Raw genomic sequence first — 24883 nt, forward strand, 5'->3', positions numbered from 1 at the left:
TGGTAATCACTCTGCTGGAACTTAATCTTTCTTTGTCCTCACCAAATTGATAAACATCTCTGAAGAAATGAGACAGAAATGTAACAGATATGCCTGCACACTTTCATGTTTATCCTAACAGATAGAAAAAGGTAGTGTTTTGTTTGTCCTAACAAGTCTTGGAGAAGCAATAAGAAAGTTCATTATAAAAAAGCATTTCTTGAGTAACTCTTCAATAAACTGTATAAAGAAAGAAAGTCTTTTGATTAAGTGCTGTCTAGCAAGTAACAGCCAGGAAGGAGAACACTTAGGGGATTACAAAGCATTTCTGACATGAAAGCAGCGTCATTCCTACTTGGAAATATATCCAAAGGGGTTCAATTTTCAATCATTAGTGATAGTGGTAAGCAGTGAGACAGTTAGAAGTGCTTTTAACTCATGAAAACTATGGAGGAAAGAAGGAAAGGAAACAAACAGATGTATAAGCCATTTCTTTGTGTATTAATGAACTAGGAGCAAAACAGCTTATGGACAGTCACCTGAAATTCTTAAAAGCCACCAAGTATTCTCAAAGCAGTTATTCCACAAAAGGAGTGCTAAAGAATGATGCACCTACACGAGGAGCATTTCAGTGACTTATGCTACCTACCAAACACAAGCTGTTGCAAGTTTAAGGAAAAAAAAAAAGCCGTCTCAGTTTAATAAATATTAGTTTTCTTTAATTATAAAGCTAGCCAACCTTTTACTAACACATTTTACTAAACAATTTTTATATCTCTGCTAGAATAGCAGAGCCACTCACCAAAACAAAAGTTCTAATTCATACTTTATTTCTGAGAATCCTTAGAAACTGGAAGAATTTTAAAAGCTTAATTTGTAAATTCTGGTTTTTAGAAGTCTAAAAATATGTTCCCCAAGTTAGATTGAAATGAGATGACAAGGGGAAAAGAGTCAAGAGAAATGGGCATAGGGCTGGTAGTGGCAGATGAAGTTAAGTCCTCGCTTCTTCAGCCAGAACAAAAACTTCCACAGAATATGAACAGACTGGTTTAGGTAACCACAGAATATAAAAATTACATTTAGTCTGCCTAGGAATACAAACAATTTAAGTACACATCCACTTGGGGGGGCCGCTATAAAAGAGGCCTTTGCCCTTTGTATAAAACTTAACCATGCCTTAGCAGTTCAGGCTAAAGGTCTACTTACCCCAACATCTTTTCTTTAACAGTGGTCATAAGGAAAGGTAAGAACAGGGCAGGAATGCACATCACTTCTCTGTGCCCCCCAAAACACTCTCTGCTTCTCCAGCTATTTTCAGCTCATGAGACTTACTGGACTTGTTTGCCTAATTACTGATTTCTGATAGTTCTCTTTCAAGAACTTGCCCAGCATCTCCTTAAGCCTACATACTCCTCTGGCATCCACAACAGCTACTTCTGACAGAGACTTTCATGGATCTACAGCCTGCTGTGTGATCCACCTCCGTTTGCTTCTTTTCAGTCTGGCTCCCTGTTTTGGGTTTGTGTGGCGAGGTTTTGGTAGCAGGGGAGGGGCTGCAGGGGTGGGTGGCTCCTGTGAGAAGCTGCTAGAAGCTTCCCTGGCTCCAAGTTGGACCCGCCTCTCGCCAAGGCTGAGCCCGTCAGCAACAATGGTAGCGCCTCTGGGATAACACAGATAAGAATAGGAACTTGTGGTTTTGGAAGTAGGATGTGAGAGAAACCCCCATACAGACACCGAGGTCAGTGAGGAAGGAGGGGGAGGAGGTGGATGCCCCTGCAGCCCATGGTGAGACGGCAGGCTGTCCCCCTGCAACCCATGGAGGTGAGTGGTGGAGCAGATGCCCACCTGCAGCCCGTGGAGGACCCCATGCTGGAGCAGGGGAAGTGAGGAGTCCTCCCCCTGAGGAGGAGGGAGCAGCAGAGACAATGTGTGATGAACTGACCGCAACCCCATTCCCCTGTCCCTCTGTGCCGCCAGGAGGAGGAGGTAGAGAGAACCGGGAGCAGAGTTGAGCCGGGAAGGAGGGAGGGGTGTGGGGAAGGTGTTTTAAGATTTGGGTTTTACTTCTTATTATCCTTGTTTTGATTTGATTGGCAGTAAATTAAATTGATTCTGTTTTTTTCCCCAAGTTGAGCCTGTCTTTTGCCCGTGACCATAACTGGTGAGTGATCCCTCCCAGTCCTTGTCTCAAGCCATGAAGCCTTTCATTATATTTTCTCCTCCTCATCCCACTGGCGGGGGGAAGAGTGAGCGAGCGGCTGTGGTGCTTTGTTACCAGCTGACCTTAAACCACAACATTGCCCCACCAGACCAAAAAGGCCCCTAATTCTTGAACTGGAAGAGGATTCCCCTTCATGCCAGCGATGGTTTTGCAGAACTCTATCATATTCCCCTGAACTGTGTCTTTTTCCAGGCTGGAGAAACTTAGCCTGTTTGAGCATTGTGTCTCATGCATGGCTACAGACTGCTCTTCTGGCACTCAACTCTCTTGCTCACACTGAGATTTCCACAAGATGACTTTCACTGTCTCGCAATTCCACATCCAAGACTTACAGAGCAAGTTTTAACATTAAGTGGTTGGCTGCTTATCAATGTTTCTTAAAATTTTCAATATAACACTTTCTATATTATATTCTTACCTATTTAGTCAACAAACTTACACTAGTTCCAAATTTTATTAATCCAGTATGTCTTTGATATTATTTTAAGTAATTTTCTGTATTCCAATATATTTTAAATAAAATCCTTTGAAAATATCAGTCCTTTGGAATGCTTCCTTTTTTTAAAGACCTTCTCTGGATCTGGATTTTCTTGATGCTACATAGTGTTTCAAGGTTAGAGACCATATACAGTCAAGTTCTTATAAATAGGAAGTGGGAGTTTGGGAGGGTGGCTTTCTTCTTAAGTTGCCTTATAACTCAATTCTACGCAGTTCATACAGGCTCTATGTACTTCTGTACTTTCCACTAGCATTCCACTTGTTGCTTTCCTTTCTCAGCTGTATCAACTGACTAAATCAAATCTAATCCCCTGCTTTCCCAAACTTTTCTGCATGCAGCTTGTTTACAGTCTCACATGTCTGCAAGTTTCGAGTAGTGATCTGATGTCCAAAAGGGCAACAAATTCTCGTATTTCACAAGAAATCTGTTTCCTACCTTATCTGGCATCTGGCCCAACTGTACACACCATTAGTGAATCTTCAGTCTACTATTACAGTTTAAAGATGTTTTAAGATCATCAAGGAAAAGAACTTTCCAAGATCTTTGAGCAATTTCAACTTTTATAAATCCTATAAACCATCAATATTAAAATAAAGATCAGATTCATTACACAAATCAGGATTCACAATTCAGCAAGAAAGTTATTTGGCTTTCTACAGTTTTCCTGCACTTTTTTAAAATGGTCAGTGTCATGGTTTAACCCCAGCCAGCAACTAAGCACCACGCAGCCACTCGCTCACTCCTCCCCCCTCCCAGTGGGATGTGGAGGAGAATCGAAAAAAAGAAGTAAAACTCATGGGTTTAGTTATTAAACCGTTCTTATCTCAAGTAAAATATAATAATAATAGTAATAATTAAATAATAATAATAATTGTGATAATAATAATGATGATTATCAAAAGTAATATAACAAAAAGAGATAAATTAGACTCAAGAAAAGACAAGTGACACATAATGCAGTTGCTCACAACCTGCTGACTGATGCCAGACCAGCGATCCGCCCCTCCTGGCCCACTCCCCCCAGTCATATACTGAGCATGATGTTCTGTAACATGGAATATCCCTTTGGCTAGTTCGGGTCAGCTGTCCCGGCCATGCCCCCTCCCAGCTTCTTGTACACCTGCTTGCTGGCAGAGCATGTGAAACTGAAGAATCCTTAACTTAAGATAAGCTCTACTTAGCAATAACTAAAACATCAGTGCGTTATCAACATTATTCTCACACTAAATCCAAACCACAGCACTGTACCAGCTACTAAGAAGAAAATTAACTCTATCCCAGCCAAAACCAAAACTGTCACATAGAATCATAGAATCATTTAGGTTGGAAAAGACCTTGAAGATCATTAAGTCCAACTGTCAACCATGCCCACTAAACCATGTCCTGAAGTGCCACATCTACGCATTTTTTTAACACCTCCAGGGATGGTGACTCAACCACTTCCCTGGGCAGCCTGTCCCAATGCCTGACAACCCTTTCAGTAAAGAAATTTTTACTAATATCCAATCTAAACCTTCCTTGCCGCAACTTGAGGCCATTTCCTCTCATTCTATCACTAGTTACTTGATAGAAGAGACCAGCACCCACCTCACTACAACCCCCTTTCAGGTAGCTGTAGAGAGCGATAAGGTCTCCCCTCAGCCTCCTCTTTTCTAGACTGAACAACCCCAGATCCCTCAGCCGCTCCTCATAAGACTTGTGCTCCAGGCCCCTCACCAACTTGGTTGCCCTTCTCTGGACACGCTCAAGCAGCTCAATGTCTTTCCTGTAGTGAGGGGCCCAAAACTGAACACAGTACTCGAGGTGCGGCCTCACCAGTGCCGAGTACAGGGGGACAATCACCTCCCTGCTCCTGCTGGCCACGCTATTTCTGATACAGTCACGCATCATTAGTCTTCCTGAGCTGATAAAAGAATTTCTTCTTGGTGCAGTTCAGTATTTTTACTTTGCTAGCTATAGTTCCAAGTGTAACCATCACTCCTATCAAGCTGGTATCCTAGCCAGCCTCTTTGTTAAACTACTGAGCATCATTACTGTATAATGAAGTTCTAGAGAACCATAAAGAAACCAAATAATTCATTTTTTACAAGTTTGAGATTTATGGTTCCAAGTTAAGAGTTTCTTTATCAGTTTCTGATCAAAGGTTACAAAAACCAGAGAGATGTAATATAAAACCAAAACTGGAAAGCCCATGGTTCAGATTGCAAAGTGGACACATAATTGAGCATGGATGTGACCCTGTGGTCAAGGGACTTTTGGGAGACAGTGTTCAAAAACAAACAAATAAAAACCAAAACAAAAACCCAAATTCAAAAAGGATGACATAGGTAGCAAGAGAAGTGGAAAATGACTGTGACAGAAGCAGAAAGGAAGAGACAGCCTTCAGCAACTGGATAATTCCTACTATGCAAAGCAGGAGAGAACTTGGGGAAATGAAAAGAAGCATTAGACAAAACAATGCATTCAGACAGGAATAAATAACTAAAATAAATTAATGAGTTACAGGAGTAACCAACACAGACAACAGAGACACAAAACTCCCAGACAGTTACAAAGTTTAAACAACAAAAGTCCCAAAATATTCTTCCTTTGCAGCAAACTTGAGGCAGGTCAAAGGTGGTGTATTTCCAACAGAGTGATAAAAAAAGATTCCAGAACTGACAAGGATCAAAATCAAATCATATCCTTGATCCCAAGGGATTCTCTAATCAAACCCTTTTCCTTGACAGTTCATCCACATGTTAAACAAGCAGAATAGAAGATGCAGATGCCTTGCTAGCAGGAGAAATAAGACAGATCATACCATTACATGACTGCCGAAACTCCCCAAATGCAAAATATGACAACTGAAGAATTACAGACCCCATGCTTGGAGAAACGCACGGGAACAGTCCTAATGTGGAATTAACAGTAGAATTTCATGTCATACTCACTGTAGACACTAGAAGCTTAAATCATTGCAAAAAACCCCACAGGGACTAACAGGAATATGGAAAGGCACTACTTCAGTTCTTAAGCTCAAAGTTCTTGAACCACAAATAGGCTCAAGGCTGGAAGTGTATTCTGGGGGAGGCATGACCATGAGTTTGTCCTGTTTGTGAACTCTTCTACAAGGTTCTGCTGTTATCTGCCATCAGAGACAGGATATGAAGCTAAACAAAAATTCTGTTTGATCCACTACAGCTATTGTAATAAACTGTACTATGTTTTGTCAGAAAATGAATAAATAATTTAAAAAAAAAAAAAAAGAGAAATCGCTCAACAGAATACAGTTAAAGGCAAGTAAATTGATTATTTAAAAGCAATAATAATAATCCCATAAGTAAAAGGAAATGTTAAGTCCATACAAAAACATATAAACTGTATCTATACTGTGTACTAGAGTTACATGCAAAACACTCTGCTCGTTTTGAACAGGAAGCAATAAAGCTTCAACAAAGCACAGCAGAACACAGAAATGCTGTTTAGGAGCTAATTAGCCTAGGTGCACCACTTTATTAGTACTATTAACATGGCCATCCTGCTAACTTCCAAGTCACCATACGAGACTTCCTTATAACGTAACCTGTGCTATTCAGCCCCTGCTAATCTCTACTTTCTTCCTTCACTTAGAAGTGAAGGAAATGGCAGCGAAGTTGACCTGGTTAACAAAGTACATGCAAACAGTTGTGCTCCGCAGTGATCTTTAGCAGTGACCTTGCTTGTACAGGCAGGGATCCAATTCCCACTTTAGTAAAGAACCACTTCCATCTTGTTATAAAAATCAGTGCGTATTTCCCCCAGTGCTAGCTAAACTTATTGACCAACAGGTAGATCAAAGTGCTAAAATCACAAGCTAGAGCTCCACAGCAAAGAACTCTTATGAGAAAAATGAAAAAATATTTCCATGCTGAAGAATAACTCAAAGCTAACAATAAAAAAAAAAAGAAAAACAACAACAACAACAAAAACCAATGAAGAGCAATGTTGACTTTGACACCTCAAAGGACCACTTAAAACTGCAAAAATACCAACCCTGTTTGTGCAAACAAGAAGGCGTGCATGGACAGCATGCAGATTTCCCCTCCTGTCCCTAAAAGCAATTGTGCAAGTTGTACACAAATCACGGCAGGTTGCATTAACAGTTCTCCAGTCCTGCTCCAGATTTATTTTTAATTTATAAATAAACTGTGTTACACATGATTTCAATACTCTGCTGGATGACCAAGCAAGGGAAAGAACGAATTAAGTGCAGTCTATAGAGAGATAATGTGAAGGCTATAACGCAAGTGAAAAATGGCCATGTTGCTAAGATAAGGCCCCAACCACCAATCTCGTTGTCAAGCCTGGCCATCTGTCAGCAGAAACCTGATTTACTGCATATAATACTGCTATACTTGATTACTACTATACTGCTATAAAAGGCTCCTGTTTCTTTTAAGCACACCAAAAGCTACTTTCTAGCAACATAAAAGGGTTAATAAAACACCTCCTCAGAAGCCAAGCTTTATGAAACCAAGTTTCAGAACTTTAAATCAAATTTCACCCAGTTTCAATGTCACTGATAGATTAAATTCCTTTATAAATAAAAATATTAAAAACAGGGAAACAAAAACTGAAGAAAAACATAAAGTGATAGTAAATTACATCAGTTTCACCATATAAGTAAGGCTGCTTGCATTGATGCTGATGCTTATTTTTTTAGGAAGATTATTTTCATCGTGGGCAATTGCGAAGAACTTTAGAAAAGGCACTTTAAGAAACATTCCTACAATACCACTAGTCAAAAAAAACCCCCAGAACATTAAAAAAGAGGCCACTTTGCTTCATTTGATAACTAGTCCGGATATCCAAACTGTTTGCAAGAGCACTAATGACCTGAAGCATCCTTAGACAGGAGGTCTGTAAGCACTACATACAACAATGACATAACACCTCATGGTATAACAACTCAGATGAGTGCATCTAATCCAACTCTTCTCCCTCCTACACGCCAGGACAAAAATGCCTGTGTATGAGATTCATCCTTCACATCAAATACCCACTGAGCGAAACAGCTGCAGGTACTTTCTCAGGTTAATCAAACAAATCAAATAACAGCATCCAGTAATAAAAAGACGATCTTTCTCTCTAAACAACAGCCCTACACTGCAGGTGGTTTTGTCCCATAGTGAGCAAACAGGAGAAAAACACGTCCTGAGCAGCTGCTCATTAGGTGAGCACCATTCTGTCTGCACAGCAAATGAAGCAAATGTCACGTGGAAAAAAAACACAGTTTACAGTCATGTAATTAGACACGGTAACACAGGCATATCCAAAAGAGGAGGGAAGACAAGTACAAATTGCAGTTGCACAAGCAATTTATTTCTGGGGGTTTATCATTTTTGATGTTCCTGGACTTTAACCTTACAATTTCTTTTAATGAGGCTTGTTTCCAGACTATTTTTTTCCTATTATACAGTAACAGGTAACTTTGAATGATCACATCCTATAAAAAATACCCATCCCCAATTAATTATTTATTCTGAACAGAACATTTTATTTAAGGACACTAGGAAAATACTCTATCAGAACAGACCAAAATGAACACAAACTGCATAGGACCTCACCATAAATGTTAAAAAGTGGTGAGAATTTATTGCAAGCTTACCTGATACTCGTTGGGCCAGAAAGTGCTGACAGCCAACTCAGCTCGAAGCCAGTCTTTGCCAGTGGAGCCGGTGACGTTCCAGATGGGATTAGCCAGAGGCCCTTTGTTCACCCTAACCAGGATGTTCAAAGTGCCCGGGTTTGCTCCGTTCTTGCTGTACAGAAGGTAGCTGAAATCGATGCAGTGAGTATCATTTTCTTTCATCGTTGGAAGTTGGAGTCGAGTCTTTTCTCCAGGGTCATGGTCTGAGGAAATCACTATCATATATGATCCTAAAGAAGGGGGGGAGTGGGAAAGGAAAAAAACCAAAACAGTAGTAAGGAAAAGATAAATGCTAAGAAACTGATTGTTCACTGTGAAAAAGGATGGAATGCATAGGTTTTCATGTCCCAAAATCTCAAAATTCAACCAGCAAGAAATCCAGCAAGCTATAAAATGCCTAGAAACATCACTAAAGCAGTATCTACAGAAGACATCACATATCTCTGAGGACCTATCCAGATGCTTCCACCTACAAACTTTTCTTTCTCTTGTTTTAGGATCAGATAATTGGAAATAGGATCACAGACAGACTGAATAAAAATAATGAGAGGAGCAAAGGATCATCATTATTCTGAGGTCACTGAGGTCAAAATTCTCTCAACTTGCTCCACAGGTTTCCTGAAAATGAAAAATACAGAATAATAAGGTCCATGTTCCTCAATGCAGCTTTATCACACCTTTTTCTACCCAGAAGAGGAGGCAGATTTGAATTTTAGATACATTAGCAATAGAAATAGCTCACTTAAGACAGCAAGCCACATTTGTCCTGAAAAGTTCGGTCTGCTGCTCCATTGGCCAATGGATTTGAAGGGATAACAGAAGTTTCTAGAGCTGGAAGAGAGCCCATCTTGTAAATTTATTTTACAAGGATACAGAAGACGGAACAGGCTGAGCCTGTCTAGCTACAAAGGCAGAAAGTGGAAATCAGATGTTTAAACAGGTTATACAGGACATAATGCTGAAACAGTTTTTCCTGTTGTTCTGCAGAATGGACAGTAAAGACAGGGCTACCATCTATGCTAGCCCTAGAGCAGCCCAATTTCTTCAAGAGCAACAACTCCATACCAGGTACTATCTAGTAAATGAACCCCACAGAACAAAGCTTCTGAGACGTGCCAGGCAAAACTTTACAACCAAGTGAGAAAATCCAACTCAGTATACAATCTGAATCCTACCTGCAGGAAGGTTTCCTAACCTGAACTTACCTACCCTCCTGCTTAATGATTCCAGAAACTTCACATTGACAGATTTTCCTTCTACTTTAAGTCCTAAAGAGCACCACAATGAAGAGCCCTTCCTCCTGAATTAGGTTCAGATGAAGTCCATCAAAAATACAGTTCAAAAATTAACCTAAATTTAAAAAAAATCATAGATTTGTGAGCATTTGCCCAAATGAGTAGTCTCACAGAAGTCCTGAGAGTATGTACATGAATGAGCATTTATTGGTGAAAAACCTTCTCTTAAGTATATATTTGTATAAATTACGATCAATCTGTACGTCAAGTTTTGTTTTTTGATTTTTAGGCAGCAAAGAACTACTGTGTTCTACCATGTTCTAAACAGCTGTATTAACTATTCTGAAAACTGTTGACAAGCTGTTGCTCAGGGAAATATAAAAATTTATGTATATGGATTAAGTGATCTGTGTGACATGCTAATTTACTAGCCTGCAAAGCAATTCTGTGCTAAAAAATCTATAACAAAACAGAAAACAATACTATAGAATGAAAGCGGCTCTTATTAAAGTACTGTGCTGAGATCTTTATTTTAATACTAATCTTAAAAAAAAAAAGTTTAAAGAAAATTCTACTATAATGTAATATAAGCAACTACTTCATATTTAGAATGATATACAGAATCCATTATTGGATTTATTTTTTATTAGAGAATTTAGCAAAGTATCAGTTTCTGATGATCTCTTCACCATTAACACCTGTTTATAAAGACACAAAGGAATCATATTATACTATTTAGATTTGCTGTTATTAGAAGTCTTGCATGATTATTGTCTAGAATTAATTGACAATTGCACAAGATCCGCTCAAAAAAGTGCTTGTAAACCACAACCACTGGTGTGCAGTTTTTACACCCCTTGACTCTAGAATAAACTTAGTAATATGCTTGTTTGTAATCTCTACCTTAATCATACATATGCTCTTATAAGCACCTGATTATTCATGATTGACACATTACAGAATAATATTTTCAAAGTCCTGTGAATAAGTACTATGCATGTGGCTGGGGGACGTTGTATGTCAGCAATTTGGGGATTTTTTCTCCGTAAGAGTTAGAAAACTGAGAAGGATCAGGGAAAAATTACAAAGACTGCTTTCCACACTGTTAGCACGGATTCTCCATAGCCGTCTATATTGCCTGTTAGCTTTTGTTACATTTATCTTGCAAATATTTTTAAGCAATACACAAAAAGCCACTGATTTTTTCCTACACAAAATAAACATTTATTTTTAACATTTCTAAAGCTAAGATCAGGAAGCAGGTAAACCCTCCAAACTTTCTGAAGGGAATCTGGGGAGGGGGAAGAAAGGAACAGAATATAAGAAGTGACCTTTGCAGAATTTTTGAGATGTTGTTTCTTTCAACGTATCTCAAGATAAAACCATTGGGAGGAAAAGAAAATCACAATCAAATTATAACAAATAAACTAGAATAAACAAGGTCTTATTCCTACAGTAATGTAATTTGCTATAGCCTTTGGAAGCTCCAACATACATTTTTCTGCATATCAACACATTTTATGGTATTCCAGTTTTTCAACCTCATTTTTCATCATTTACAAATACTTAGCAGTAAATTTGCATATATATATCTACATGTGTTAATGCTACAACATTTCATGAAAGCTCCAGACAGTGTTCATAAACCATTTATCACAAAGCCAAAGCATCTGTTCAGCATCTCACAAACTACTTCCCCTTGCCCCCCTTCTTTAAACTTAAGAGGCTATATCCCATGAATGTACACAACCTTGCTCTTTCCTCAGTTGTCTACCTACTCCAAGAAAATCAGAAGCCTATGCCAAAGTAAACTATACATCAAATTTACATCTTTGAAAAACACAGAAAATATTTTCTTACATCCTTTATTATAAAGTCATTCTTTATTTGTAAAGAAATACTATAGGATTGAAAGAGTTGGGGTTTTTTTCCCATTTATACATGCTTGTAATACGCTATGTCAAAACTTAAACCCTTAAGCAAAACTTAAGCCATACTCTTTCTACAGTTTCTTTTAAACAAAAATTTCCTTTAACACTGAAAACTGTATTTTGTAGTACTATGCATGTAGCACAGGTTTCTGTGCAATCTATTAAAATAAATGAGGCCACATAAATATGAATAATAGAAATTACAGAAAGGATAGCGTTCGAAACAAAACATTTATAATTAGATGTCCAGCAAACTTTGAGGTAGCATAGCGTTGATGAGATCAAGCTATAAAGTTTTCAGATTTGAAAGGTATTGGCTAATGCTAGACTACTTTATAAAGCAAGGCCCACCAGAAGAAGGACCACAGTGGGGTCGCATCCTTATGAAAATAAGTACTCACAGTATTAGCACCAAGTGCCCCTTCATGTACCAAAACAAATGTACGCATTTAATAAATGTTATGAGACATGAAGTAAAAAGATTAAATAAAACCAGTGTCAGAAGATTTTCCTTTCTTTTTAAAATAATTAATTAGCTATAGAGAATGGGAACTGTGTTGATTTGAGGAAGAAAGTAATTTATAATGTTATCCAAATAAACATCAAAATATATGGATATTAAAAACAAGACTTTCAAAGACAACATATGCTCCAGGGTACGCACAGATATTGGCACACAGAGATCCCAGGTGGTCAGGCAGACATCTGACCTGTTCTCATGTACAACTAATGCAAGCCCAGCTGACCATGTAAATGGACAGACAGCATTTATATTTATGTACAAACGATAAAACATAGGCATAACTGCATATGGGGGGGGGGAATCACACACAGAGGAAATAAGTCTGTAATATTGCATTATTACCAAGTCAAAAGTTTTCTATTAATAGATATACTTAATAAAGGGATGACAAAACAGCCAAGATGCCATTTCACAGAGCTAACCAACAACTTGGATTATTATTATTATTGGTAATACTGGCAAGATACAAAATCAAGAGGTAGTATGTAAACCTCGGCAAACTTCTTCAAGCAACAGAGAACAATTACACAGATATTTAACATTAAAACAGAGAGAAATAACAAGAGGACAGGTGATTACAAGCTAGATGGTAAGATATTATTGGACTTGGTGGAAATGCAAAGTATAAATGAGGGAAATGCTCACAATCTTATTAATCCCCAAGATTAACTAACTATTTGAGATTTTGAATAAGAGTGTAGAGCAAATGTTAGAGCTAACTATTCACAACGGTGCTCCCAGCTGGAGCAGGGGAACAGGGTGAGGAGGAAGGAGCAGCAGAGATCAAGTGTGATGGATTGACTGCAAACCCCAGTCCCTATCCCCCTGTGCTGGGGGGGTGGAGAGGAAATCAAGTTAATTTTTCGCCAAGCTGAGTCTGTTTTGCCCTTGACAGTAACTGGTGATTTACCAAAGAAGTGATCTTCCTGTCTTTATCTAGACCTGTGGGCTTTTCCACCTTATTTTCTCCCCTTGTGCTGTTGAGGAAGAGAGCAAAAGAGCAGCAGGGTGGAGGTCTGACCAAGGTCAACTCACCACAGTTGCCAAAAGGGAAGGAGTTAGATAGTGTTAGCTAACTGCAGTTACTGTAAATGCAGCTAACCGCATATACTAGCTGTTTTATTAAATCCCAGTGGAGACAGGCTCTGTGATTTTTCCCATTGTTATTGGCCTAACAGATCAAGCACAAGCAGATGTAAAACACTAAATACACCTACTTCCCTTGCAGACAAGAAAGAAAAAGATCCCCCCCCCCAAAAAAACAACTGACCCATGCTCTGTTTCCACTAGAATTTTACAAGAATAATATCAATGCAAATGAGTTGCCTCATTAAACCCTCAAATGTTAATAAATAAATAAATCAATCCATATTTTAGGCAATGAAGAAAGAGAAACTTAACATGAAAAAGCAAAAGTTCATTTTTTCTTCTTACAAGACAGAAAGGATGAATTTCATCTTTGGATGATGCCATAAGAAATGAGAGGTGAAAATTATCCAAAGTCATCATCTACACCTGAACAAAGAGCCATTGCTCTTAACTATTCATTTCACTGTCTATTTTTTACCATGCCCAAGCACAAAGTCTTTAGTTACTCTGGCAGTAGAGCAGTTACAAAATGCATTATAAGTCATCAGTAACATTTTTCTTGAAACACATAGTTTGACACTGATGCTGCTTCACCCTCCTTTCAGTAATTCCCCAAAGAGTCTTCCCCATCCGCGCGAGTTTACAATCTCTAAAATTCATAATGCATGCTCTCTTTCCCCCAACACACTTAAGTGTTAATTTTTCCTACTTACACGTAGTTTATATTTCTCCAAATCAAACTCCACCCTCTCATTTTTGCTCTTCTCCTCTTAAGTGCCTTCAATTTATTTGCCAGTTAATAGCTCCTAATATTATTCCTGATGTAAAAGGTCAATCCAATTCTCTCCTGCACAGAATAGAAACATCAGAGTATGAAACAGCTAAATGGCACTGCCTCCTGAGCCTTTACCCAGCTAACGCCAGGAATTCAACTTTAGGATCTGACTTTCAGGAAGATTTTGATGCCTATTCAGCACTTACTCATGAACCTGCTAAAAGGCATCTACATAGGCATGGAGTAAGAGACATCAGACTTTTCCTTAGCCATATTTTTTAAATATATCTCTATATTCCTCTTAGCTTTCACTATGTTTTGTTTATTTTCATAAGCACTGAACTTGATGTTCTAGCTCAGTGGCAAGGACCAATCATTACACAATTAATGAATTCCTTAACTAAGTAGTTGTGAAAAGCCTTAGTTTTTATCCCCTATTGAAAACCAAGCTTTCGTATCATGTAACAGTTAACTGCAGGTAAGAAATCATGCTAAGACTGGGGGGGGGGGGGGGGGGGGGGGGGGGGGGGCGCCGAGAATCCTTAAATAAAATATGCCTGCTGTAATGTATCAATGTGGCAGATCGGTTTCCTGATCAAATTATTTTCTCTCACTTCTTTGCTCCCTGAAAAACGGGCTTCTATTTGAGGTGTGAAACTTGTAATTTTCAGCGGGCTGGTCTTCAACTCCTGCAAATCCTCTTTCCTCCAAACAAGTACTAACCATCAAACGATCTCCATTTCGAGGGCACACTGTGGTAACGTCTCTGCCTGTGAGCATGCTCCTTCAGTTCCTAGCACACGATTATATCACCTTCAGGTGAAAATAAAATAGTTCAGAAAGTTCTGAATTTCATATGCAACTAGACTTACGGGTACAGAACTTGATTCAACTTTGTGGTTTGCTGATGGGGAAAAAACCCCACAGATTCACAAAAAAAGAAGTCTTCCCCATAAAGCTAAAAGAATGTGTTGTCTTTACTTCATAGCAATGTCAATGACATGAGGTGGAGAGTCAAGGTACTTAAGTGCATTATCCTAAAGCTCAGGACTATGTGACCTTTTTATTTCATTTTTTAGTAACAACTACATAACATTATAGTCCCCGATTAGGTTTCAGGCAACGTTTATGAGAGACGGTGGGCAATGAACTGACACTGAAATACAGAAGTAGGCTTGCAACTGGAAGTAGACTGCATACAGAAGTTCAGAAACAACCATATTAATTCACAGAAAACTTACATTTCCCACACACTAGTATTTATGCTTATTTTGTTCCTCAGAGTAATATCCCTGTGATCATTTCACAGAGGGCCTGTTACATGTTTTTCTGTAATCTGCAAGAAGGGAAAAAGTAAAGGCTAATGACAAAACCTCAAAAGCTATTAACTTTTTCTTCTTTCACGAAGGATATTCTTTTAAAAAAAAAAAAACAAACCCCAAACCAAAAACCAAAGCCAGTGAATAAATTAAATATACTCTAGATAAACCTCCATCTGCTTGGGTTTTAAAAAAAACCCTAAACCATTATAGTCTCCTCTTCCTCTTTCTCCTTTCATTACCCAACACATAGTGAGTATCTGCCACCCTAGGACACAGAAAAAAACAATATTAAAGAAATTATGAAGAAAAACCAGAGAAAATATTAAGCTTTCTAATTTTAATGCCCTGTCCATCTGTTCAGTTTCATGCCTTAAGGACTGTATCTAGAACTAAATGTAAAGACACTATAATCCCACTTAAGATATATTACTTGATACACACACAAAATATACAATATCACTATATCCTGATTTGCCTGTCAGTCGGCTGCTTTCATTTAAAAAAAAATCAAAACTAATGTTATTGGTATAAACAACACAAGAGTTCTCCAAAGTTTCTTTAAATGGCTACAATTCAGAGCTATCTTTCCACACACTTCACTTGCTTGCAGTATTATTCCATACACAAGACCCAATTGTTGAAGGCCTGTTTCAACTTCTTTACAGACTGTCAAAATGAAAGGGGAAGAAAATCAGGATCACCAACTTCAGCTTCGCTGCATAGCTCACTGCCAATGCACCACAACAAAAATGCAAGTCAAGACTCTGAATTTACTACAAAGATTAAAACCACCGACAAAAAAAACCATACAACACAAAGACAGGGGAAATTTTTCTGGAGAATCCAACCCTTTTTTTTTTCCCCTACTTCTGACAGAGAATGAGAATTATTAAAATAACCAACCCGAAACAGGCATTAAGCTACACTGTGTAAATAAAGGCAGAGTACTCGCTCATGCAAATAGAAACTAGTGGACTGCAAAAGCTCATCAATTTTGCACAGACACTGCAATTTCATATGACGAGAGGAGGTGTCCTGCCCTCCAGCCTGTACTTGATGATGCCAAAAGCACTGTTCTACAGCAGGGTCATGTAACTGGGATTCCCCCATTTTCCACACCCATGGAGGTCAAGCAACGGTGAGACAGCTTGATAAGGCAGCACAGAATAAGACCAATCCAAGCAAGGGAAATAAAAGCAGAACTGGGTCAGCCACAGAATTAGTATCACAGGCACCACAACACTTTACCAGTATTCACACCTATGATACTACTAGCATGATACTGCTATCACTCATGACTCGTCTATTCCATAATAACACAAAAATGTTTGCCAATTAAAAGGGAGGGGGGGGGGGGAAGGAAAGAAAAAACCCGCCATGTTTCAAAGGTATGCCTGTATTTGAAGCAAAGTTTATGAAGAAGTTTTGACTGAAAATCATTCCTCAGGCTATAAGCAGCTACAAAAGTTCTGTTCCCCTTATCAACATTTTACATATGAATAAACATGAAAAATACACACTTTTGAAGTATTTGAATTTCTAGTTTTCTTATACATAACATCAGCTTCCTGTGGATTTGTTTGTACTGATGCAGAAAAAGAAAACATGATGAGATACCAGTTTCTGAGGTATGATAATTTAAGTCTTTTCACCCTGTTTTTTCTTGTGATGGATCTTTAGCAAATACATAGGCTTTAAGCACTCCAAAATCTGAAACAGAAAAATGTCAGCAACTGAAATTTGTAATGCAAGCTTGCAGCATCTGTACAAAAGAGCATTTATCTTATGATATGCTCCTTTGAACAGTCTCTTCCAACAAAGCATTCAGAAAATGACATTTGATACAGTGCATCAGGCAAGCTTTTAAAACCACAGTGTTACTGAACAGTAAGCTGCCTTTAAGTAACCAAAAGGCACATGGAATAGTATTTCATATTTATTTGAGAATTAAGCGAGGCACTCAGTCATGAATTTGTAACGTCGGCGTCCATGAATGGATGGCTAAGATGAAAGTAACAACAGCTCTGAGTTGTCTGAAATTCTGTTGTAAACCCACAAATATCCCACAGGTGGTGGCACGGCGACTGTAGGATGCTGCTCAGTCACCTAGGGGCTAATCTGGCTGCTGAAGAAGCAGCATACATTGGTCGGCTATCTGTCTGCAACAAAAAAATATTTTCTAAGCAACACTTCCAAAAACTTCCTACTCTAGAATAGTGTCAACTCAGTATGAAGTTACCCAATTGGCATATCAAGTAACCGGGTACCATTCGTGCCTGCACAGCCTAAAGCCAGTAAGATGTTCCAACATGCAGCTGTTCCCAGAGCAGCAGCCGACACTGCCAAACCTCAAGGCATTCTGCACCTCCTGGGGAAAATTAAGTCCCATGAAGACACAGAAACCTACAAACACTTGCAACAACTTCACTGTATGAAATACATGTGCAGAAAAGAGTTGAAATCCATTTTGCTTCACCGTTGCTGCAAACTGCTGATATTACTTGGCTGGATAAGATGAGCAGTAATGCACAGACAGACATCTCCCTGTGTAGTTTTGTTCCACCCATTTTTGTGGCAGACCTTCCAGGAGGAAAGACCAGTGTTGGCCATTCTGTGTCCACCTACAGGACTACAACAACACCATATCATCGCCACTACTGAACATAAACTGAACACCCAAACAGACCCTCAAGCCAAGGAGCACTTAGATTTTTCAAATGCTGATTAGAGAGACACACTTTCCTTTACTGAGAAGGTTACAAGCAGACAGAGATCAAATTGTCCACTTCCTCTGCAGGGTATTATTTATTTGGAAAGAAATTAAAGTGAAATTTGAAAATATTAAAAGTATTTTAAGGCAGACAGTCTTATAGAAAATGCGAGCGCTAAGCATTTGCGTAAGTCTTCAGTGTACTGTGTATTTGCTGCAGTGCACAAAAATGAGTTCACAGAGAATTCACAAATGTCAGCCGAGGCGACCTGAAAGCTCGCTGCCACTGAAACACACAGAGCTTTTCCTCTGAGCACACAGATACACCTCATGTCCTCCTCCATCTGTGCTCATCGGACCCTTGCATGAGCCAAATCAACACGCAAATCCAGAAAAAAATGACCCAGGTCTCGTGTCACGCTCCTGAGAGAGACAGCAAAGTTTGATTTCTTCCCAGGCGAGGGAAATGAACTGCCTCCTGGAACAGCCCAACTAGCACCAGAGCCAAGTCAAGATATGAGAGGAAACTGAAGCTGCAATACATACATAGACAAAGGTTTTTTCCCCAGGGGAAAAAAAAAAAAAAAAATTAGTTAAAAGTAACTTCTTTCAAGAAGCTGGCAAGTCTTTAGAGAAAGACAGCTCAAAGAATAGCTTTAGGATTATTTTCTCTTTGTTGCCAACTAAAAAACCATTCCTGCAAACTCTTTAGGTTTTTTCCCCTCTCCTAAGTGGCATTTAGATTTTAACTGAATGGGAAAATATAATTTTTGAAGCAGCACTCATATTCAGAGTGTCTTTAACACATTAATCATTCTTCCAAAAGCAACAGTACTTAAAGTGCATTGAGAAGATACTTATTCCTATCAGCTTAAGACACTGAAATTGAAAACAGAAGTTAAACTGGTCATTCCCTGGATGAGCGTGTGACAGCAGAAAAGAGGAATTAACAATCTGCTGAGAATACCACTCCCAAGGATCACCAACAGTTAAATAAAGGCTCAAAAGCTGTAATCATTGCCATATGCAACAGCAGATTACAATTGTTATTACAGACCTTTCAGAAGAGGAAATTATATGCCCTGTATTTTTTGAAAGTCGTCTTAGAATTTATTTAAAGCATGGGAGGTTTATAAAATAGTTTCATTAGATTTTTTTTTTTTTTTTGGTAACTGGAAGAGTATTCATTCCTTTATTTTCCTTTATTTTGGGACCACTTCTTCCTGGCACCAAATAAAAATTTTTCCTGCTATGAAAACAGTTTTCCTGAGAACATTGCTTTATGCAACAGCGACCTGCAGAATCATCTTTTACTTTCAGATTTTATTCCTTCTACAGGTATAGGACCTATACTTAAGGAGCTGTATATCCCTTGATTAAATGCACAACATGAATTAAGAACCAACTACTCATAAGAGTTACCACCGAGAAGAGTTTTGAAAAACAATATGGAATGATATTTAAATTGTGGAAATAATGCTTACCTACATGTTCAGAAGATAGATCTAATAGCAAATTGTTACCTCTTCTTCAAAATATCACCCGTCCTCCCCTCTGAAGTAGGTACCTTACTTTGCAGTGATTCATGCTCCAGTTGAGAATAACCAGCAGTCATGTCTTTATCAATACAATTGCAGTACTATTTAGTGAACTTAAGCACTTGCTTAAGGAAAAAAAAGCTGTAAACCTTGAAGTTTATTATTACCAAGGAAGTCTTCAACCTGTCTTCAGACCATCAGCTACACACAGTTATGCATATTTGTAAAATACAATCTTAAGCAATTTAACAAGCGTGGTACATTAACACTGAATGCCCCATAAAGCTCTGAATTGTACATAGATGGAAAGGAAAAGGCTAAAAAAAGGAACATCTACAGACAGCTACTTCTGGAATTTCTTTTGATTTTCCAATTACTGACTATGATGCTGATCTTGCAAGTGCAAACAGCCCTCTAATGCATCTCTATGATAACCATAATAAATAACTCAACACAACCTAAAGAGAACAGTCAAAATCCACAGATCCTACATATCCAAAATAGTCACTGAAGAATCCTATCCAAGAATATGAGGATTCATAATCCATCATATTAAATACTATGAAAACAAGATTAAAAACCCTAAATATCTGCTGTGTACCAGAAAGAATTCATACAGGCAATAAAAACAACAAAAATAGACAGACAAAAAACCCACCCAAAACACAGTTGAAACATTTGTCTTGATACTCTAAGGAGACTTAGAAAATACATTAAAAACTTAAGTTCAGAAATTAGAATTCCTTTCTCTCCTAGATGCTGGAGCTCACAGTTAAAACAGACACATGGGTTTTATGGCATGTGACAACACTCGTCATGCTTCACCTCTTGCTAACAGCCCTCCATTCCACAGATGTCAACTACTCTTCTCTCCCAAATACTTAAACTGATTAGCATTAATACATTACATCCGGAGTAATGGTTATAACCTGTACTTAGTTTGATGTTTGCTGCATCTCCATCAGACATGATGGAGGCTAGGATGCCCAAGAAGTCGTCACCTTTTCCATCTGAATTAGTTGTTTTAAAACAAATGAATAGATAAATAAATAAATAAGCTCTCCCTATAAACCCTGGCCTCTCAAATTATATTAGCAGCTCAATTGGTTTTACACTCTAGTACACACCATCTTTCTTCTACAGGGAAATACTTTTGAGATGGATGGAAACAACCCTACCTATTATAAAAATCACTCATGCTAACATCCTAGCATGGTTTTTTTATACTGTTTTGAAAGAAATAATTGGGCTCAGTGTACAGCAATGGGAAGAACAGCAAGGAGAAAGACTGCATATAAACTAGGACACTGTTTTAGAGAAAACTTGAAGTTCACAGCTATTAATGGGGTTTGGTGGGTTTTTTACTTGTTGTTTGAGGGATTTTTGTTTTTTTCTCAGAAAACATCTCAGTTTATGAAGATCAGCATCTTTCCACTTGACACCGCACTTTCCAATTAACAAAAATTTGAAATAGCTTTTTGCTTCCAAATGGCTAGTTTATACATGCTAATGCTGTTGAAATCCTCCTTTATTTTGAATACTGAAGTTCACAATGCCAACAAAATACACTAAGCATATTCATCCAAGCCCATAAAACATTCCTCTACCTGCATGAGGTTACCAGCTAACACTTGACACCGACTAATGTGATGAACCTAAAGTTCTAAAAAATACATAACAGAGAAATCTACCAAAAGATGTACCAAGTGACAGATGAGAACCTACTCTCTGTTTCAGACAACTTGTGAACTTTTAACACTAGTATTCATTAGTCAGACATTGTACTTAATTATCAGGACTAGGAATTGAACCCATATTCCAAATGTAATTTCATGCAAATTTCTTCTGTGATTGAGTTATTTCACATTTTGGTTTCTCCAATGACACAGTACAGATACCAGAGTACCAAGTCATCCAAGGAGCTATTTCATTTTCTTTTCTTTTTTAAACTGCAATTAAGCTTTTAAATAAAGTTTTTGCACTTGTACTTCCTAAGGGAATGTGTACTTTATCCTGAACTAAGAGTATAATTTCAGCGTCTAAAACTTTTATTTCAAAATTAGAATTTGCTGAAACCATAAAGGAAATCTGAAGTTGTTAACAACTATGAATTGTAATACTGCCTTCAAATGTTCTGAATGTCCAAATAAGATATTCAGAGTCAAGTGTCAAGAAGCATCTCAGAAAATGAAGAGATTAATCATATAGTATTGTCTTCTAACACTAAACTTTTTTTAAAAACACCTCTTTCTCTGAAGGGAATATCAAACAAATTTAGAAAACAAGCACAACTGTTAATCATGACAACAGTTTCTAAAAAAAGAAGTTCAAAAAAAAGATAAAATATTTATTTGCTCTTATGCTTTACCTATTAATCCTCCTGAGGCTGATCAAGGGCTAATCAGCATCTTCCCTACACAGAATGGAAATCCACAACAAACAGGGAAAAAAAAAAGGAATTTAGACTCTTTCCAACAAAAACAGATAAAAATAGGCAATAAAGTCTGCGTATTCTTGGCTGACATGTTCTTCTCCTACATACAGAAGACACACAACTTTTCCTTGCATTTATGCACATAAGAGACATTTCAGAGGGGTAATACTGTGACAGTAGATAGCAGAACACTTATGACTCTGGTAAGAGCCAGTTATTAAGCACTCAGTTCCAGAATTCAATTAATGTTTTAGCTAATCACCAACCTGAATCTCTCTTATTGCAGTTTAAGATTATTACTGCTTAACCTATCACCAGGCAACACGAAGACTAGTTTAAGACCTTCTCTGCCCCAACCTTTTACTTTTTGAAAACTTCCATTTCCTTTTTCTCTCCTGTAGAAAAGACAATCCTAATTTCTTCAGTCTTTCCAGAGAGGATATGCTGCTAACTAGCCCTCTGTCATTTCTGCTGCTTTCCTCTGAGCCTTCCCAGAATGGGAATTCTTCAACGGTCCAAAATGGACACAAGTACTTATTCTTCCAACTGCACTACGAAAAAAACCCAAAAAGATATATATATATTTAAATATAGATTATCCTACACAAAGCAATTGCAACAGCTGCCTTTTTCACAACAGCATAACAATGCAGACTCGCATTTAATTAGTAATTCACAGCAACCACAAAAACCATTTGCATGGGTCTACTACTTCATCTAACACTCATGCTGCTGATCATTTCACCTAAGCGTAGTTGCAAGCCCGCACAGTTTCACCAAATAATTTATTTTTCATTGTTTTTCAATTCTTCTTGATTAGTAGTACCCCAATCCACCATAATCATTTTGAAACCCGATTACCCTCAAATAGGCTTGCAGGCTCGCTAACCTGGATATCCTCAGCAAGTTCAAAGTACAGTTGTTGTTCCATCACCCACAGCACTAATGAAAATGTTAAGAATGACTGGACACTATCAATGTTTTCCAAGCAACTTTTCACCTACCGTAAAGCAGTTTCAGTTTCATCAAGATGTTTCTTCCCTAAGCTTAACAGAATAAGCGTCATAGGTTAAGACGTGTGGTATCTACTGCTTCGCTCTCTTCTCCTTATATATATTTACAGAAGTAAATTTGCCCTTCATTAAATATTACGGAACTTCCTTCTCCATACTCCCCAGCATGTGTACCTTTGCTCACCACCACATAAAATACACTGTTGTGTTGGAAGGTGGTTAAGGAGCTGAAGATGATCAGCTCCGCTGGACAGCAGACACTGTGTTTCAATGCCTACCCCTAAGCTGTCCAGGTCAGCAGCAGGAGCAGCTGCTGCCCGGGCCGCAGGGGTCAGCGAGGACACCCGCCCCCAGGGCACGTATGGGTAACTCCATCCAGATGGGCCAGGCAGCCTCAGCACGCCTGGCTCACTCACCCTCGAGCCCTGTGTGTCACCTCCACAGCTCCAAGATGGAACCCTCCCCACGCCCCTCCGGGTGCTTTCTCTGTTCAAAACGCTGGGGTTGGGAAAGGGGGGGAAGGGGGCTGCACTTCAGCAGCTTTTGTAGCATGATGCCAAGGCTATTGCTGCACACCTCAGGCTAGCCTTTTGGAAGGAGGAGATGCGCTGAAATGCTGGTGGACAACGGAAGGCATGAACTGGAAGAGAGTTCGTGCGAGCCAAGCAGTGCCCAGAACTGCACCTCGAGGACTTGGGAGTCAGGTAACACCAGGCCAGCACAGAGGGCTGCACAACCCGGACCCGTGAGGGAATGAGATCAGCGGACAATGTAAACACCCCAGGTTTTCTTTAGGTACCTCTTATTGAACTACAGACTACAGTATGCAAGCAAAGAAACCTACAGCTCTGGAAAATGTCTGCCCCATTAAAGCACAGTTTACTGCAACACAGCTATTTCCATTTTGAGTGTTAATTCATGAAGCAAAAATTAGAGACTAACAACAGAAATTAGTTACGCATATTCTCATAATCTACTTCATATAGGAATGAACTGTTTGGGTTTGGGGCTTTTTGGTTGACTGGTTTTGGGAAAAGCTGCTAGTAACCGACTGTGTGACTACAGATGGAAAGGGGTGAGGTAGAGAAGGATTCCTGTGACTATAAACACAAAAAAGCCATTCTGACTCTACACATCTGCAATCTCAACTTCTCCCATTCCCTTCTCCAATGTTCTCATTATTACATGAAACATAAATAAATAAATAAATAAGCAAGCCCAGAGATTTGGGGACCCACAAGAGCAATTAGGCTGTAGAGCTTGGGCTGGTACAACTGCTTTGCCTGAACAAAAAGGAAAACAAAAACAACTTAAATACCTTCAGAAGCTAAAAATATTTTTTAAAGTCTGTACAGCTAAAAAAACCCATTAATTACTTTCAATGTCATGTACTAATTACCATTTTAGTTGTATATCTACTAAGAAACTTTTCAGAATAAAAGTAATACAATGAGAGATTTAAGATATATTTTGAAAGCAAGTACTTTTTTTTTTTCTTTAATATAATCAAGCATTTTTGTAACATGCAACATAGCAAGGGCGAGGCAAGGCTTGCAGCAACCGTATGGCTCAGTCATTTAGCGAAACAGGAATTAAGGCAGTGCAGGTGGCTATGGAAGTATTCAATGATGTTTAATTTTAATGAACCAATTTGAACAATGTGTGATAAAATCAGCATATAAAATGATGCATATTGCTAGAATTATCAAGAGAAATGCCTCTCCTACAAGGCTCAATAATTCTACACAAAAGGCATCTTCAGACATCGTGGGTGTACAGGGTTATGGGAGGGTGAAGCCAACAGAAGCAAATGAAAGCATATATTGAATGCACATAATATGTACACCTATGTAGTGTCAGACACCTGTAGTCTATCTAAAACAATTACTCCAAAACTCTGTCCTTAATTTTACGCTTCTCTTTTGCCAGAACTTTTTCAGTTG

The 24883-nt window shown here is 38.4% G+C and overlaps 1 protein-coding gene across 16 annotated transcripts in view; it reads right to left on the bottom strand.

Moving 5' to 3' along the window:
- Window positions 1–24883, bottom strand: part of PTPRK (protein tyrosine phosphatase receptor type K) — a 415801-nt gene that overhangs the window by 265978 nt on the left and 124940 nt on the right. For all 16 annotated transcript variants that reach the window (XM_052784282.1, XM_052784278.1, XM_052784293.1 and 13 more), the window contains exon 3: window positions 8329–8600. In XM_052784282.1, the coding sequence (XP_052640242.1) occupies window positions 8329–8600 (272 nt within the window). The remainder of the gene's footprint in view (window positions 1–8328; window positions 8601–24883) is intronic.

Source organism: Harpia harpyja, chromosome 4 (genome assembly GCF_026419915.1).
Source record: "Harpia harpyja isolate bHarHar1 chromosome 4, bHarHar1 primary haplotype, whole genome shotgun sequence".
Taxonomy (NCBI): domain Eukaryota; kingdom Metazoa; phylum Chordata; class Aves; order Accipitriformes; family Accipitridae; genus Harpia; species Harpia harpyja.